The sequence below is a fragment of the Choristoneura fumiferana genome, chromosome 11 (genome assembly GCF_025370935.1).
Source record: "Choristoneura fumiferana chromosome 11, NRCan_CFum_1, whole genome shotgun sequence".
In the NCBI taxonomy this organism is placed as follows: Eukaryota; Metazoa; Arthropoda; class Insecta; order Lepidoptera; family Tortricidae; genus Choristoneura; species Choristoneura fumiferana.
Genome location: NC_133482.1, coordinates 10,911,894 through 10,930,554, shown reverse-complemented (window position 1 = coordinate 10,930,554; position 18,661 = coordinate 10,911,894). Strand labels below are relative to the sequence as shown.

Sequence of the window (18,661 nt, the reverse complement as noted above, 5' to 3'; positions counted from 1 at the left end):
CATTTCCTCGTGGTTTTTCTACAAAAAGAAATTATACAGATCAGATTTGGATTCAACCTAAGAGCGGTTCCGGGCTAGCGTTTTATTCACGCGTACCTAGATATTAGCTCGTTTTCACAAGAGATGTTCTTTTTGTTTTCTTCAAGCGCTAATGCGCATAAGCTCATTTAAGTGAACATATCCTTCATACCAGCGTTTTTACGATTAATGTACTTTGTAAGTGCGTATACCTACACGAAGAAAAAAACTCTAGTCTGAACCCGCCCACATGTCATGTTTCGAGCATACATGAGCATATCATGAGCGCGTACACTTGCGTTCGGTTTAATCTACGAAATTATTATTCGTAGGGCTTAATCTAGCGCGCATGTAAGCGTTGATCACAAAAACCGCCGTATACGCGCAAAAAAACGCTAACTTGAAAACGACCTCAACTGACCGTACTATGTACATACCTACAGCTTAGCAATCCAAGTAGGTATCAAACCGGTCGAAGCTACACAGTACATTAATAATCTGCTCATTCTAAACAGATGAACATTAGGCGCCGTACGTATTTATAATAACCAAAATGCATGAACAAGTTTTCCTGCTTTGCGTGATCACATTGTTGCGAAGTGCATCCGGGATAATTGCGATAAGTAAGTAATACAAGTAATAAGAGTAATTAAAGGTATTTGCCCACTACACCGGGCAGAGACCTTAAAACCTTGTTTAGGTGGTTATGAAGTACTTAGCTAAAATTTAGAGTGCAAGTTTATTAACACTCAATCGGATGCACAACGGCTGCAAGAAGATTTTACCTGCATATATAGGTATAGATGGTCTGACCAGAATAAACTTAGCAAGTGTAAGGGGCTGTTTCACCATCTATTGATTAGTGTTAACTGACGGTTAAATGTGATGCCGTCTCTATTTGTTTTGTTCGAATAGACGGAGACGGCATCCCATCTAACCGTCAGTTAACACTTATCAATGGGTGGTGAAACAGCCCCTAAGTATATAAAGTTTACGCAAAAGTGGTCACCTCTAAATACGGCATACCATATTGATAACGTTGTTCTTGAAGAGGTTTCTCTAACAAACGATCTGGGAGTGGTCCTCGACAGTCGGCTATCTTTCACTGCCCATACCTATTGATAACATCATCAAGAGGGCCTACAGACTATTGGGTTTTGTCTGGCGAAATTAAATAAATCGTATAATGAAAGACTTAAATATTTTAATACTAGTGGATATTTCTCCTAAATCTTATTTGCCCAAATAACTATGATGTCTCTGTCTCATAATCAAAGAAATTAGACCTAAAGGGCCCTATCTATATACGGTACGATTCGTCTGTACGATCGATCTGATGAAAATCGACGAATCGTACCGTGTGTGGGGCCCTTAAGAGGTCACAATGGAGAACGAAATGCAAACCTGTGACACCTGTGACACGTGATGACGTGACACTAACGCCACTATGATGTGATGACTTTGACATGTTTACTTCGCAACGCCATTATATACTTAGTAGATTCGATTTGTAGCATTCGAACATGGCGGATGTAGACGATATCTAATTTTGGTATTTCTGCTTCTTTGGCTAGTTGAAGTATAATTTTGATAGTGTTTTATGCGACGATTAACCTTAACAGTGAACAGTGATCACAAAATTCTATATTGCTCTCGTGTCTGACATTTTTTAATGCGCAAGTGGTCTCCGCGTGGTTTCTGGAATTTTGCTATCAAGTTGCAAAAACTACAATCACCGTACAACATGCATAGAAGAATATATTTATCTTTAATTTAACTGACATTGGCCAAGCCTTATGGCCGCCATTAAGAGGAATAAATAAAATATATACTTAGTAATTTATTCAAGTTTATAATGAAAATATTCGATAATCCGAATTTTCCGCCTACAAGTTGTCGACTCGGATTGGCAAATTTTTTACGCTCTTTAATTTGATGTGCATTTCGTTCGAGTCTACCGTAGACCGGTACGAACTCAGATTACTTCAATCGTTGATCGGAGATTACTTCCCTTGAGATTCGCCGTTGGATATCCGATCAGTTTGCTTCATAAGATTTCATAAGATTTAAATTTTATTCGAAGAAGCAATGTAAAGCAAAATGGTTGATGTTTGTAGCGTGACAGGCGACGTCAGATGTGTTCTAGGATGGCGTACATTGATTGCAGTATTTAACTTGTATGAAAAAAGGAACATCTAAATACTCCATTATTATTTGCTCGTATTACAGGCCACACCCGGTATACAATAAGTTGGAATGGACCTGTTATTTATCTCCCAGAACAGATTTAAAATAAACTTTACGGATATAAAACTAAAGTTGCCATGTAGACTAATCTAAGACATACGCTTTATTTTTGTGCGGTGTTGAGTTTTATTGAGGGTTGTCTTCCACTTTCGTAGTTACTCTCTTACTTAGTTAAGCTTAGATATTTAGTTAATTTGCCTTTTTGGGAGCTGACCTGATATTGTAACTATTTGTACTCTAATTGCTTATAGTAATTGCTAGTAAAACATTGGCGTCGAAAGTAAGAAATCTTTTCATATTTAGTACCTAAATTCAATTTACTAGTGTAATTATTGAATACTATCCAAATGAATTATATATTTATCTATAAGGGAGCTGCGCTCCACATTGTAACGAATAGTATTATGTACTTATGCAGGTTGTGTTTGCCTGTTATTGGATTAACACTGTTTATGTTACTAACACATCGACTTTCTCTGATATTTTAAGGGTGTTATATCTGTTGGCAAACCAATACTTAATAAAAATTAAAAATAAATGAAGTTAAATCTAAATCTTGTAGTTTTAACGGGATAATGATAAACAAATGATCAGACAAACTCTCAGGCAACAGCTAGTATAATGTAATGTAGGTAATATTAGGTATAATTAATGATTAAAATCTGTATGTGTACTACATTATGTTAACATTGGTTATTCCGACCGACACTTATGAACTTATGATAAACAAGTCGTTCCCGTATCGCTTTTGTAAAAAAAAAAAATTAAACAATATACTTATCGTAACGATACCTACAGGCGGTGCAGGGACCGTTATCTCTTCATAACATGGTGTTGCCAAGTCACCAATAGGTACTTGATCATCTCAGCCGTGTAGGCTCTCTGCGCACGAGAGTTTGTTAATAAAACTGGTGTTAAATTAGATTCGAATTATCGCTCACCGCTCAACGTCAAAAATTCTCTGACGGGCTTAGTCCGCCACTGGTACAGCCATTATCTGAGGCCATTACAATTGAGATTATTTCGCAACATTACCGTGGAAATTCCTAAATATTTCAACGGGATCTTCATTATCGTTGCGCTGAGATTTATAATACTTGTTAAATTTTTGCTTATATTTATGAGTAAGTATTAAGTATTATGCGCTTAACTGGTAGGTGTATGTTTTCAAATTAGGAGAATTTAAGTTATGAAACTCATTTATAATACATATAAATAACATGATTAATATAATATCTAAACTATCTAATACCTTTAAACGAGCAATTCTATATATATCCAAAGTATCGTAAGTATGAAAAAAATTTACACAATCAATCCACATCATCATACTCTGGTTCTGGTTGACCTACCCGTCACAAATAAAACACTATATTTTTCAGAAAACTGTGATGACTGCACCTTGGCCTCATCTTGCAATGCCATTAACGATCTAATCTCATCGAAGGAGTCAGCTGCTTCTAATCAGCTCAAGGAGGCGTTCTGTGGATTTGACAACCATAATTTGCCAAAGGTATACCCATATGTTTCGGATGTCCGCTTTTATTTATTCGTCCAGAGGAACTCCGGAGATGTTAGAGAGAGACAAAATTAGGACTTAAAATGACTGTAGCAGAGTGCCTAAGGCAGTAAGAGTGGCCAAAAAAGATTGCAATTACCTGTAATATTATATTTTCTCGAAGATTTATATCGATGTAAGGACATACATATCTCTTATTGACTGTCTCTCTAATCTAGATTTTTAAATCGGGGCGTTTTCGAACTTGCTATGATTATCAATTTTTAACCCCCGACGCAAAAAGAGGGGTGTTATAAGTTTGAACGCTACGGTGTCTATGTGTCTGTCTGTGGCGCCGTAGCTCTTAAACGGGTGAACCGATTTAAATTCAGTTTTTTTTATTTGAAAGCAGGTTTTCTAACAGTAGTTCTTAGATATGTTTTTATCAAAATATGTTAAGCCGTTTTTGAGATATTGAACTTTGAAGGGACAATGTCGGGGGTTTTCCAACTTTTTGTTGATTTGGTTATTAGTTTACAAACATGGAAGGTGTTTAAAACCTAAAGGTGCTGATACACTTGAGCATTCACTTATAACACCACCACACACCACTTATAATAACAGTAGATCGAGCATTTGCCGCTTTTTAAGTTTTACGATCATTCAAGGGAACGTTTTAGAAAATACTTTAGGCAGCTTGTAGACGTCCGTTGTTTTCACCGGACAACGGACCGTTTTTTTGCCGGACTTGCGGTGTTGTGTGGCTTACAATTAATGTGTGTACATGCACCGGACAATTAAGTCGCCGGACAAGTGTCCTGTGCATTTACACACATTCATTGTAAACTATACAACACCGCAAGTCCGGCAAAAAAAACGGTCTGTTGTCCGGTGGACGTCTACAAGCGGCCTTACTTGTCAACAAATTGGACTGCGTTATGCGACAGGCATGCGGGAAATGTGGACGGAGAGGGACGGCGGTGGAACAATGACGAAATTGCTCGGCTCTATTACAAACAGCAGGTGCAGGTGGTAGGACCTTGTGCAAGGTCCGCCCGGATTGCTACCACCATCTTGCTCGCTAATCTTGCCGTGAAGCAGCAGTGATTACTGGCACTTGAGGTATCCCATCTTAGGCCTCTAGGTTGGCAACGCAACTGCAATCTGCCTGGTGTTGCAGGTATCTATGGGCGGTTGTGATCTCTTACCATCAGGAGAGCCACTAGCTCGTTTGCCATCCAGTCAAATAAAAATAAATAAAAAAACAGCTCAGATTTATGTGAAGAAGAATGTATGTATATATTATACGTTAGATTTTGGTCCTCATCATATTGACGTAGGGTGTCATATTTTGCTTGCAGGTGTGTTGTTCAATGTTGTCAAATGCTGAGCTGGAAGGCAGGAATCCAGGTGTTGATAGCATCGAGGGGCACCCGAACCTTCAACTGCTGCCAGAGACATGCGGTGTGCATGTCCCGAGTAAACTTTTAGGGGGTTTGACCTTGGAACCTCATGAGTATCCGTGGATGGCTCTCATCGCCTACGGGATAAGCAAGTATCATACAATTACCTAGTAGGAAATATCTCTGCATCTAACAGAACTATTTGTCTTCACAAAAAGTAAATGGTCAAGAAACAAGCACGCATTTACCATCAGCCAAATATGTGGTCTACCCTAAAGCTGATAATCGTGTGCATGTCATAAAACAATAATGCCAATAGACGTGTCTGTCAACTTGAAAGTTCGACTTTAGCGACATATTCATTTTATAGGAACTTGTTGAAAAACTGGTAGACCACTTATTTGGCTGATGGTACGAGCTTGCGCTGCTACTGGTACCAAGTAGGTACGCAAACACAATGCGAGTGCGCATTGGAACCGTGTTACACCAAGATAGACGCAGGTATATCCGATGGGTAGCATTTGCCTAGGTCTGAAGTGAATTCATTTTTCTTAGAACAGGTAATGAAAACAGCCAAGCACATGAATCCTTATTGTCTCATTGTACAACACACACTCGCACTTGTGAGCACTATTTACTTCTTTCTGTCACACGCATGAGGGCAGAAAGAGATGTTGGATGCGATCGTGAGCGTTTGGTATTTGATATCCCCCGTCTGACGGATTTGTATCAATTCGTCTAAAAGCAGCAGTTCTAAGTCGCATGTTATAAATATTTATATATTAGTTATTATTAACATATTGGTTAATTTTCGAAGCCATTTAAATAAAATATTATAATTAAAAATAGTTGTGTTGGTTTCTTGTGATCGGTCGAGGGATGACACTTATCGACGACCAATCACAAGCAAGTAAAATGGCGGGAAAGACATTTGACAGACGGCCTACGGTGGTATGCCGGGACATTCGTTTTTCAGCATCAGGGCTAGTAAAATAATTTGAGAGGACTGCGATTTGTCTGCTTAACTAAGTTGAACTGTTGTAACTTTTAAACAATAAAACTGTTTTCCAATACTGCTGAGTGTTTCTGCATTCAAACTCCTTACTTCTGAGTGTTGAACCAGTACGGTTCACATTTCAGAAGTGGGATTGCAACTTAATTGCCCACAAAATATTTGGATTGGACTGGAGATACAAATAATCATTTGGTTTGCATAGAAAACGTAAGTGTTTACTGTTATTTTTATTTCGCTTTATTACTTACCCTCCGAAATCAGTGTATAGAAAGTGTACATTCGTGAATTAATTTATCAAAGTTTGTAATCACAAAATTGAAGTAAAGGACAAAAAGTGAAATTTCTTACCTACATTTTCTTTTCGGAATTTGAGTAGAGTATATTCTTTCGATACACTGAGACCCACGAAGCCGTTTTTAATGTTGTTTACTGAAATACCATGGCGAAATTTCCGAAAAGAAAAGTCCGTTAATACTCGTGTTTATACATGCGCGACGGACGCATTTTGTTTCATTCTCCTTTGTGGCTTTATTTAATTTACGCATTAGTTATCCTATAATTACGGGGAATTTATTACCAAAATGTTTCATGTACCTATATATACGTTATTGCGTTACCTGCTGAGCAACTTAAGTTTTTCTTTTGTGCCTTTCTTAACTATGCTTTGAAAAAAATGATAATTAAAGAATCTTCTTAACGAATATTTCTTTTTTTTTTATGTATTGAGGTCACGAGAATATGGACGAACGAAGGGCGTCTCACGGGACGCTTACGCCGCCACTAAGACTCCGCGAAGCGACTCGGAGCCGTAGCCGTGGTAAAGGGCGTATGCGTTCACCTGAAGAGAGCCGTGTCAACCGCCACCGCCGATCGCGGTCCAGAAGGTCGAGAGGAAGGCGATCACGATTGACGATTAGTCGGTCTCGCTCCCGGTCACAACGTTCAAGGAGGACAAGCTCGCGATATCCCCGTGATTGGCGCTCCAGGACACGGTCGCTTACTCCAGGGCGGCGTGAGACGTGCTGCACAGAATCCAGACGTTCATCTAGGTGCAGAGCTTCGCGCGTTCGTACGCCGTCCCGTGAAGCAATACGTCGTGGTCGTGAGTCAGATAACAATTTGTTTATTGAGAAGTTTATTAATGCTCTTAAGGGTATGAATAATAGTAGCGATCGTGATAAATTTCCTGTATTGAACAATGTAATTCCTGAGTTTGACCCTTTATGCAAGGAACAAACGGTTGATACGTGGCTTCATAAAGTCGACGAATGTTCACAAATCTATGGTTGGAGCGATAAACAAGTGATCCACTACGCTTTACCAAAATTAACGGGTGTAGCTAAAACCTGGTATCAAGGCCTACCCTCACTGTTATTCTCTTGGCCAGAATGGAAACTAAAGCTTAAGGAATCTTTTCCAACAAGGGACAATTATGCTGATTTACTAACGGAAATGCTCAATAAAAAGGTACGCTATGGGGAGTCATTAGAAATGTACTACTATGCTAAAATGAATCTTCTAAATCGATGTGAAATTTCGGGAAAACGTGCCGTTGATTGTATCATAGCAGGTATAGAAGATCGTGGTGTTAGATTGGGTGCACAAGGAGCAGAATTTACCGAACCAGAGTTGGTTCTCAAGTTTCTGAAAACAGTAAAAGTTGATAGGTCCACAAACGAACAGTTAAAGGGGAAAGATAGAGATAGGCGCTCACAAAATAATACATTTTCTAGTAATAAAGTAGGTGTCAGTTCTCAAAAGCAATCCGGATCCAGCATGGTATGTTACAATTGTAAAGAAACAGGTCACCCTTTCTTTCGATGCACAAAACCGAAGATACAGTGCGCTAAGTGTAATTTATTAGGGCATAAGGACGCTGAGTGTCCTGGGACAAAGCAAAGTACCAATGATAAACCAAAAACAATTTTGAAAGTAGAAAACACAGGTGATTCAAGTGCTAAGTATAGAATGCCTATCAAAATTAACGGTCTATTTTCAGAATGTCTTGTTGATTTGGGGAGCGAAGGTACTTTGGTGCGTCTCAGTGAAGCTCAGCGTTTAGCAATAGATTGGAAGGTAGGAAAAGTGCCATTATTAAGAGGTATAGGTAACGTGCCATATAACCCACTTGGTAAAGCTAATGTTACGATAGAAGTGCAGGGCGTAGTAGAAAATCACGTAGAGATTTTAATAGTAGATGATTATTTAATAAATTGTCCTGTACTACTAGGCCACACTTTTACCGAAAGACCATCAGTCAAAATAGTCAAGACAGAATCGGATGTCATTTTTCAGAGGGTTAGTGCAGAGACGGTTCTGATTTGTCCGCTTTTATGTGAGGAAGAGACGCGCATAGGATGCGGCGAACTAAGAGAGGTCCTAGTTGGCTCGCGCAATTATTTTTCGGGTAAGGTTTACGTTAATGGAACCGTGCGCAATATTGTAGGCCATGAACATTATTTATTACCCGGCGAGTATCAATTGACGCAGGGTACGGGTAGGGTCCTTATTCAGAATATTAGCAACAATAATCTGGTTATAGAAAAGGGTAGCCTTATAACTCGGAGCCACGCTTTAACTGATAGTCTACAGGTTCAAAGATTAGACGCTAGTGAGCAACCGTCCACAGATGAATCACCAATTAGTTGTGGAGAAAACTTAACAGCCCAGCAAAAGGAGTCATTAAGAGTCCTGTTGGATAAATATAAATCTTGTTTTTCGATTGGATTAAAAGATCTTGGATTTACAACAGAAACTGAAATGGTGATTCAACTGGATGATCCTGACCCTGTAGTCTATCGACCATACCGTTTATCCTTTACTGAACGCCAATTAGTTCAAGATATGATAAAAGAAATGTTAGAAACTGGCATTATTCGGGAGTCTAACAGTCCTTATGCGAGTCCTATAGTGCTAGTCAACAAGAAGTCTGGAGAGAAGAGATTATGCGTTGACTATCGCGCTCTGAATCGCAAAACAAAGAAAGAGCACTACCCTTTACCTCGTATCGAGGACCAGTTAGACTTATTAGCGGGAAATTCTCTTTTCATTACCCTCGACTTGGCGTCAGGCTACTACCAGATTCCAATAGCTGAGAGTTCTCGGGAAAAAACTGCCTTCGTTACCCCTCAAGGTCAGTACGAGTATAACAGGATGCCCTTTGGGCTAGTAAACGCACCATCCGTATTTCAGCGTACAATGAATAAAATCATTCACAATTCGTCCGCTTCGTCTTATGCATTGGTCTACATGGACGATATTTTGATCCCTGCTAAGTCCTTCGACGAGGGTATGGTACGGTTGGAAGAGGTGCTGAGTTTACTAGCAAAAAGTGGTCTAACACTCAAAATGAGTAAGTGCAATTTTTTCTATAGTAAAATAGACTACCTGGGTTACGAAGTCAGTTCAGAAGGTGTTAGACCAGGGTCCCTCAAGACAGAAGCCATATCCAGATTCCCTACACCAACCAATGTTCATGAAGTTAGGAGATTTTTAGGACTTGCTAGTTTCTTTAGGAGGTTTGTTGCAGGATTCGCCTTGATAGCGCGCCCTTTAACTAGCTTGTTGAAGAAAGACACTCCTTGGAGGTGGGTAGTGAAGAACTGGGATCATTTGAGACACTAAAACAGATTTTAGTACAAAGGCCGGTCCTGGGGCTTTATGACCCTAATGCACTAACCCAACTTCACACCGATGCGAGCAAGTACGGAGTAGCCGGTATCTTAATGCAGCAAGACAAGCCTGGGGTATTCAAACCTATTGCTTATTATAGTAGGCAAACCAGTGTCGATGAGCAAAAGTTCCACTCCTTTGAACTTGAAACCCTCGCTATTATTGCTTCGCTAAACAGGTTTAGGCACTATTTACTGGGCATTAGATTCACGATCGTAACAGACTGCAATGCCTTACGTACCACTTTGAGCAAACGCGATTTAGTCCCGCGTATCGCTCGTTGGTGGTTGCAGTTCCTAGAGTATGACTGTTCAATAGAATATCGTCCTGGTGACAAAATGGCACATGTAGATGCTCTTAGTCGGGGTGCTATAGATGGTAGTCCAGATACCGAACACGTGTTAGAGGTACTTTCAGTTGGTACTGACGATTGGCTTGCGACGGTGCAACAAACGGACCAAGATATTAAAAATATAGCTGATATCTTAGGCGACTCTAAATGTAAAGATGCCGTTGATATTTTTAAAAATTACAAGCTTGTAAATGGACGTGTATATCGCATAATTGACGAAAACACTATTCGTTGGGTTGTTCCAAGTGGCACCAGATGGCAGCTGTTGAAAGCCAATCATGATGACGTGGGACACTTTGGGTTTGACAAAACTTTGGCACGCTTACAAGCTACATATTGGTTCCCGAAGATGAGACGGTTTGTAAAAAAATATGTTTCAGCTTGCCTTCAGTGCGCACATCATAAGCTGCCAAGTGGTGCCAAGCCCGGTGAACTACACCCGATCCCTAAAGCTATCATCCCGTTTCATACCATACATGCGGATCATCTTGGCCCGTTTATCCGCACTAAGCGTGGCAATACATACATACTAGTTATCGTGGACGCGTTTACTAAATTTGTTGACATCACGGCTGTGCGAAATACGAAGTCAGTTACAAGCATTAGAGTATTCAAAGAGCACTTTAGTTACTTTGGCGTACCAGCCCGCCTGATTACAGATCAAGGGACAAGCTTTACTAGTAGGAAGTTTAAGGAATTTACCCAATCATGCGGTGTTAAACACGTGTTGAATGCCGTTGCCACACCCCGAGCGAATGGCCAAGTGGAACGGTATAATAGGACCATTTTGGCGGCGCTCGGGGCAATGAATCATGACAAACCGAACGGTTTATGGGATGAACATTTACCAGACATTCAGTTGGGTATCAACACCACAGTACATGCCACCACTAAAAAGACTCCAGCTGAACTTCTTTTTGGTCGAAACTTAACCAACCCATCTGAAGGTCTGCTAAATGATGTAATAAACGAAGTAACTTCCGATGTCGGGGAAAATCTGGATGATGTAAGGGCTGCTGCCGGTGAACTTATTAGGACACAACAGGAAAAGGACAAGAAACGGTATGATAGGTACAGGAAAATAGGAGTGCGTTTCAAAGAAGGTGATTTGGTCAGAGTAGCTAGAGTTCCAACAGGTATAGAAGGTCAGTCAAAGAAACTTGAACCTAAGTGTAAAGGCCCCTATAGAATTAAGAAGGTACTCCCCAACGATAGATTCGTGGTCGAGGACACACCCCTCACAAAAACTAGTAAGAAGTATGAGGCTATAGTAGCCATTGATAAAATATTTCCATGGGTCTGTTTTAATGAACCCGTATCAACCGATTGTGAATCCGAGCGTAACGATAGCGAATCGGAATGTGGAGACTTGTAAAATAAATGTATAGAAAATGAATACGTTGTTAAAGACGGATATACTAGTTAAGACTTGTAAATAGATATCGATTAAATTTATTTACATACATCAATGAAATTTAAGTATTGGTTGCCGACTTAAATAAATGGGTAAACTAATGATGAATTATTTTCGGTTGATTGTATTCGAGTACCTATTTCTAATAGATTTAATTAATGAAAATGCGATTGTACTTATCGATGATTAGTGTCATGTATCATCGAAATTGGTTTATGTACAAATGACTAAAATATTTGCGGGTCAACGTCATGGACTAGTAAATACTGATTCATTGGTTAGGGTAATGAACTGATGAATTAGTGTGGGGTGTCAGGTAACGGATGCCACACATTTTAGTCATTGAAACATAAGTATACTTATTGGTCAAGGTCATGGATTAATGAGTATACTGCTGATATTAAAAATGTGAAGTAAGTGAAGGATGTCAGGTAACCGACACCCTGAAAAGTTATAAATATTTTGTTAATGAAAGTTATGTAATAATACAAGGAAGTTTAAAAGTAAATCTAAGAATAAATGAACTAAGAATTTAATCTGAGTTCTATTAACTAGTGACTAATTCGGCTTAGGTAATGTAAACAACTTTAATGGTATGCATGTTCTTAATTTCTTTTACTTTATGTTACATACACTATTTTTGTATAGTTTACAGCCTGTAACTTAGTGTTGTGTTTTTTTTGTTTTGCTCTTTTTCACTTATTTTTATTTTGGGTTAAACTTACACATAACAACGAGGGACTCGTTGAAAAGCGGATGGCCGAGCTGTTATAAATATTTATATATTAGTTATTATTAACATATTGGTTAATTTTCGAAGCCATTTAAATAAAATATTATAATTAAAAATAGTTGTGTTGGTTTCTTGTGATCGGTCGAGGGATGACACTTATCGACGACCAATCACAAGCAAGTAAAATGGCGGGAAAGACATTTGACAGACGGCCTACGGTGGTATGCCGGGACATTCGTTTTTCAGCATCAGGGCTAGTAAAATAATTTGAGAGGACTGCGATTTGTCTGCTTAACTAAGTTGAACTGTTGTAACTTTTAAACAATAAAACTGTTTTCCAATACTGCTGAGTGTTTCTGCATTCAAACTCCTTACTTCTGAGTGTTGAACCAGTACGGTTCACACGCACGTGATCTAAAATTCTTGATTCAAAGTCGACGACTATTCTGCGTACCTGAGGCGCTTCGCGCCTTGACGCAACTGTAACCTAACCTATGTTTTTCAAGTTTTCGACAAAAAACAGGTCAGGGCCAGTTGCTTTTTAGGGGTGCGTTGCAAGTTATACCGGTTGTGGCCTGTAATATGAGCAAATAATTAAAACATAGATCGTACTCGTCAAAATCAACAACATTAGTTCAGCGACTTTTAAAAATAATTACTTTTTTAATTTTTACTACACTTTTAAGTTTATTCAAATAAGCAATGTAAATCAAAATGCTTGATGTTTGTAGCGTGACAGGCGACGTCAGTTGTTTTCTAGAATGGCGAACATTGATAGCAGTATTTAATTTGTATGAAAAAAAGGAAAATTCAAAGACTCTATTACTTTTAAAAGTCGCTGAACTAATGTTGTTCAGTTTGCAATCTACGTTTTAATTTTTTGCTCGTATCACAGGCCAAATAATTCCATAGAGCCTGGCCAAGCTAAGTCTTGGCAACGCTGTATTTTAACGTCAAATCACGTACATAATATGCGTTACACTTGCAGTGCTACAATATTATTCTCTGCTGCAATATTAGCGAGGGCTATAAACGTTCATAATGTATAATTTATAATTTCATTAAATATAACGTTAGATCAGTATAACAGTTTTGTTATAACTATACTTTCATAATTCACATTTTTATTTTGTTTCTAAAATACCAGGTAAATTTGAAAAACCAGAAAATTAAGTCAGGTTAGTTTTAATTCCCCGGAAGGCAACAAAAACGACCACCAGATAAAAAATTACACCACCAAAAAAACTGAAAAGCCAGAAACAATAAACCTTTTTTATTTAACCTTATCTCTGAGTTCTGTTTTGCCTCTGAGATTTCCGAAATTCATGTGCGGAACATTTGCAATTTACAACGAGTTTTACGGTGAAGGAAAACACCGTGAGGAAACCTGCACATACCTGCGAAGCAATTTAATGGTGTGTGTGAAGTTTCCAATCCGCACTGGACCCGTGTGGGAACTACGGCCCAAGCCTTCTCATTCTGAGAGCTTCGCTTGCATACACAAAAAAATAAACATACAGGGTTGATAACCCTCCATCCAAATGGGTCAGTAGGGAGAAGTCAGAAACTATGAGAGATAGTGAAATCTGTTTTGAGAAACCATGGCTTCGATTTAAAATTTAATAAAACTTTTCTATTTTTCTATTTTTTAAAATTTTCTATTTTTACTCTAATAGGTACATAACCGGGAATCGAACCCGGGGAAAATATGTAAACAAATGTTATAAATTCTGCAGAAGTTTTCGTTGTTGTTGTTTCATTTTTTGTTTTTTTCTCTGTTGATGGCGAGAGTCATAAGTGAAAAAAAAAAACATTTTACAAGCTTTTATTTGACTTGAAATTTATGTAGGTATGTACTTATGTATGTATGTACGGATCAAATCTTGCAACTTTTTGACGCACTTCCACTAGTCGGAATGACTTTAAATGAGACTTATGAAATTCTGGTGACAATACAATAATCTGGTAGTGACATCCTGGTGGTCCGGCCGGGATTGTCTCCGAAGGACGCAACTCCTCAACGGTTAATGAAATCGACTTAAAATTTGATATAAAAATGTAGTTTGGTTGACAAAATAAAACCATGTAAAAAAAATACGAGTGAGCAAAGTAATTGTTTATTCTTAGTTCCGTAATAACATTTACGAGTAGCTCAGGAAAAATGGCATATTTTGGCGGCAAAATATGTACATCAATGAAACTTTGTTTATAACTTTTATCTTGGCACTGGAAATGAGGATCTGCCAAGTCCTACCAAAATTTAGACGTCCTACCCTCTCCCAGGTGGTATGGGCAGGGGCTAACGTTTAACAAATGCAAATTTTACAAACTAGGCAAGTGAGGTGTCATTTTCGATGTAATTATTTGCGCTGAATCGAATGAGACTATACCAACACTCATAGGATTAATATTTTACGAGACATGAAAGGTTTTTGTTGAAAACATAGAACATTCTAAAAATCACTTAACAACAATAGTTTCTCAAGATGTGGATGTGATTGATGGTAATACTGTTTGCTCTCAGTGATGCTGACAAGCCTATATTGTTGCTGAAATCCAAAATTGATCGAGTTAAAATGAAAATATTTTGTTTTCTATGTTTTCAACAAACACAAGACAAACACCTTAGATAGTAGATATGGTCTCATTCGATTCAGCTCAAATGCATAGAAAATGATACATCACTTCCAGGGGGTATGGCCAGGGGGGGGAGGAAGTTTAAAAAAATGCTTTAATTTTGGGTAGGAAGCTTTAATTTTGGTAGGACTCGGCAGATCCTCATTTCTAGTGCCAAGATAAAAGTTAGAAACAAAGTTTTATTGATGTACATGTTTTGCCGCCAAACTGTCTTATTTTTTACCTGTGCTAATTGCAAATATTCTATCCTAGAGGGAGGGATGCAGTTTCAATGCAGTGGCACTCTTATCAACGAGCGATACGTGCTGACAGCAGCACATTGTATATTAGAACAGCGGCTTGCTGGGGTTCGGATAGGAGAATTTGACCTAGAGAGTGCAGCTGATTGCCGCGGAATGGAGCCCCACCTGATGTGCGAGGACCCTATACAGGTAACATGCCCAGCTGACAACATGACGATATCATGGTCATTGTCATCAAACAGCAAACATAAAAAAAACACTATATCAGTTAAAATTATGTTAGAAGTATACATTTATAAATATCTAAACTTTGTAAATAAAACGATCCGATCCGATCGAACAGGGGTTCGATCCCCGGCCGGGGCAGATATTTGTATGAACAATACAAATGTTTGTTCCCGGGTCTTGGATGTTTAATATGTATTTATGTACCGTTGCGTATCCATAGTAACTTTGCTTAGTTTGGGACTAGATCAATTTGGTGTCAAGTCATCATCATCATCATCCCAGCCTATATACGTCCCACTGCTGGGCACAGGCCTCCTCTCAGAACAAGAGGGCTTGGGCCATAGTTCCCACGCGGGCCCAGCGCGGATTAGGAACTTCACACACATCATTGAATTGCTTCGCAGGTTTGTGCAGGTTTCCTCACGTTGTTTTCCTTCCCCGCAAAGCTCGTGGTAAACTTCAAATGTAATTTCGCACATGAATTTCGAAAAACTCAGAGGTGCAAGCCGGGGTTTGAACCCACGACCCTCTGCTAGAGAGGCGATAGGTGAAACCACTAGGCCACCATGGTATTTAAAGTGAAGTGACCCATGATATTTATTTATTATTTTTTTTTATTCAAATTAAAAATAATAATTACATTTCTTGTAAGTGGACCCCCCATATTTTTTTATTTTTATTATTTGTTGTTATAGCGGTAGCAAAAGTACCTACACATTATTAAAATCAATGACTAGAAAAATATTTACTGTTGTCCTATCCCAGCCCAGGGCCTAGGGGGACCTCCCTCACCCCCGGATCCGCCCACGTTGGACACCAATCGTAGCGTGTGGATCTTATGCTAACCGGTCTCACAACCTCAACTTCCAGTTCACGCTTCCAATTTACTTAAAGCTTTTAATACATTTTTTTTTGGTTATACATATATGTTTAAATATGCTATACGTTGCTTAGGACCTGACAATTGAAGAGGCCATAGTTCATCCGGACTACAGACGAAACCCAACTTTCAACAACGACATTGGGATGTTGCGGCTCAAGAAACCTGTTAATCTTACATTCGGTAAGTAACACTTATTAATGATAATAAAAAATGCCAATTTATTATTATGCATTATTCCATACCACCTTTGGTACGTACCACTGTACAACAAAAACTATTTTCCTGGGAACACTATTTATATTTTAACTATTACAGTGCCCATAAATTACGATTCAAAAGATATAGCCCTGTGACAGAGAGATAGGTGGATGGACAGCATTACTCGTAGCATGGTATGGTGGTATAATGGAAAAAGTGATACCTACTACATATAAGCTAGGTGTTTGTTACATCCGTTCGTTTTGCGGCTTTCCTAATCAAACAATTCACTTAACGCCACTGATGGACAGGTATCCTTTGAGTCATCATCAGCATAAGTTGAAAGACGCCCAACCATTGCTAGATATGTACTCTTCTAATTAACGCCGCAATGGTTCTGCGCAACCCGCATCCATCAGACTCCCAGGACCTTCACATGTTGGCCTGTCATTTAATTTTGTGGCGGATGTGGTTGTCTTCCAAACATAATATATCTCAGTGTCACCCCTTCGGACTACATCGTAAAAACAGGTAATTGAAGATCCACAGAAGAACCAATCCGAATTAATGAAATGAATGAATAGATGCTCTCGTTTCTGATTCTCCGTGAATAGCCCTCTCCACTACTTGTACCTACCCTTCTGGTTTGGAACCCTTAAAATGAACATGAGCGATCAATCACCATACGCTTTTCTCTTTTGTTTCGCAGAAAACGCCAAGACAATTTGCCTACCAGTGTCTAAGGACCTTCAAAACCGAAATGCATCTGGAATTAATGCTACGATTGCTGGTTGGGGCATTTCGGATATCGGTTACCTTCATGCTACACCACGGGCTACCAATATACAAATATACACTCAGAATCAGTGCATTGATAGTTACATGTATGTAGTTACACGTGTATTAAATCGTGTATGTCTTTCTAGCGAATAAAATCTGACTGAGCTATATAGGACTTGTTTAATCTTAGTAACAACACACGTCTGCGGGGCCACCAATTTAAGCTATTTACTGAACGATCGCACAACAATCCTCGCAGACATTTCTTATGTAACAGAGTGGTAAAGACATGGAACAAACTACCAGAACCGGCTGGACCAGCACATTAACAATACAAAGAATACTTGACCAAGGAACAGCTAGATACAGGCACCTATCAGTTGCTTGCTACTGCCTGCCTGATAATTTATATAATAATAATAATATATATCAGCTGTAGGATGTCTACTGTTGGATATGGTCCTCCCACATCATGAAGGGGAAGAGGTTGCCAATACTTGCCACGCTTGGCAAGCGGGTTAGCGAGCGAAGTAGGGATGAAATTTACCAAAAAGACGCTGCTGTCCATCTTCAGATATTATTCTTCAGCCGGTTTACACGGCGCCCACAGGGGGGATATTATTCTAAAGTCTATGTCACCGACAAAAGCTATGAAATATTGCTATTCTAACCGATTTTTATTTTCATATACAGATGGACAGAAAAAGACATCGAGTTTACTAATAAACTTTGCGCTGGTACGAACGGCAGACTCAACCGGATTGCGGACGATGGAGGACCTCTCATGGTGGAGGGGTCCAACAACGGCTCATATCGTTTCATTCAATACGGCATCAACTCCTTTACTATTTCGCGCCGGGACTCCGTTGTTCCTACCGTCTATACAGATGTCAGCAAATACATGAAATGGATTCTCGACACTATGAAGCCTTAAATATAGCAAAGAATATGTACTAGGGATGTTAGAGATTTAAAATTTGGTTCATCTAATCCGTAATTGCAATCGGAATCAAAATCGGAGGGGGAGGCAAAAAATAACGAATAAAATTAATAAATAATGGGAAAATTTACTCCAAATGACCTAGTCCCAAACCAAGCAAAGCTTGTACGTTGGATACTGGACTGTCCGGAATCCGAAACGAAGCTCTGTAATATTCCCATTCTCTGTATCTGCGGGTGCATCTTAATGTTCACATTAAAGTACAGTGCATCTTAATGTTTACATTAAAGTATCGGTACTTAATACTTTTTTTAACAATGCATATCTGTACATATTGTAGAAAACTTATGACATGCATGTAGATAATAATTATTATTGTAAATAAAACTTTAGTTTTTTAT

General features: G+C 38.8%; 1 protein-coding gene across 1 annotated transcript; it reads left to right on the top strand.

Moving 5' to 3' along the window:
- The first annotated feature begins 490 nt into the window (after window positions 1-490).
- LOC141432785 (CLIP domain-containing serine protease B4-like) lies at window positions 491-18,660 on the top strand. The gene is made up of 7 exons (XM_074094545.1): window positions 491-641; window positions 3,648-3,778; window positions 5,125-5,314; window positions 15,242-15,420; window positions 16,414-16,522; window positions 17,250-17,424; window positions 18,014-18,660. The coding sequence occupies exons 1-7, from the start codon at window positions 572-574 to the stop codon at window positions 18,252-18,254; spliced, it is 1,095 nt and encodes a 364-aa protein (XP_073950646.1). The 5' UTR covers window positions 491-571; the 3' UTR covers window positions 18,255-18,660.
- Window position 18,661: the final 1 nt, after the last annotated feature.

Excerpts from the sequence above, each read along its gene's own strand:
- LOC141432785 (XM_074094545.1), top strand. The coding sequence starts at position 572 with ATGCATGAACAAGTTTTCCTGCTTTGCGTGATCACATTGTTGCGAAGT. Across the intron at positions 642-3,647 it reads ATCCGGGATAATTGCGATAA|AAAACTGTGATGACTGCACC; the intron begins GTAAGTAATACA and ends TATATTTTTCAG. Across the intron at positions 3,779-5,124 it reads ACAACCATAATTTGCCAAAG|GTGTGTTGTTCAATGTTGTC; the intron begins GTATACCCATAT and ends TTTTGCTTGCAG.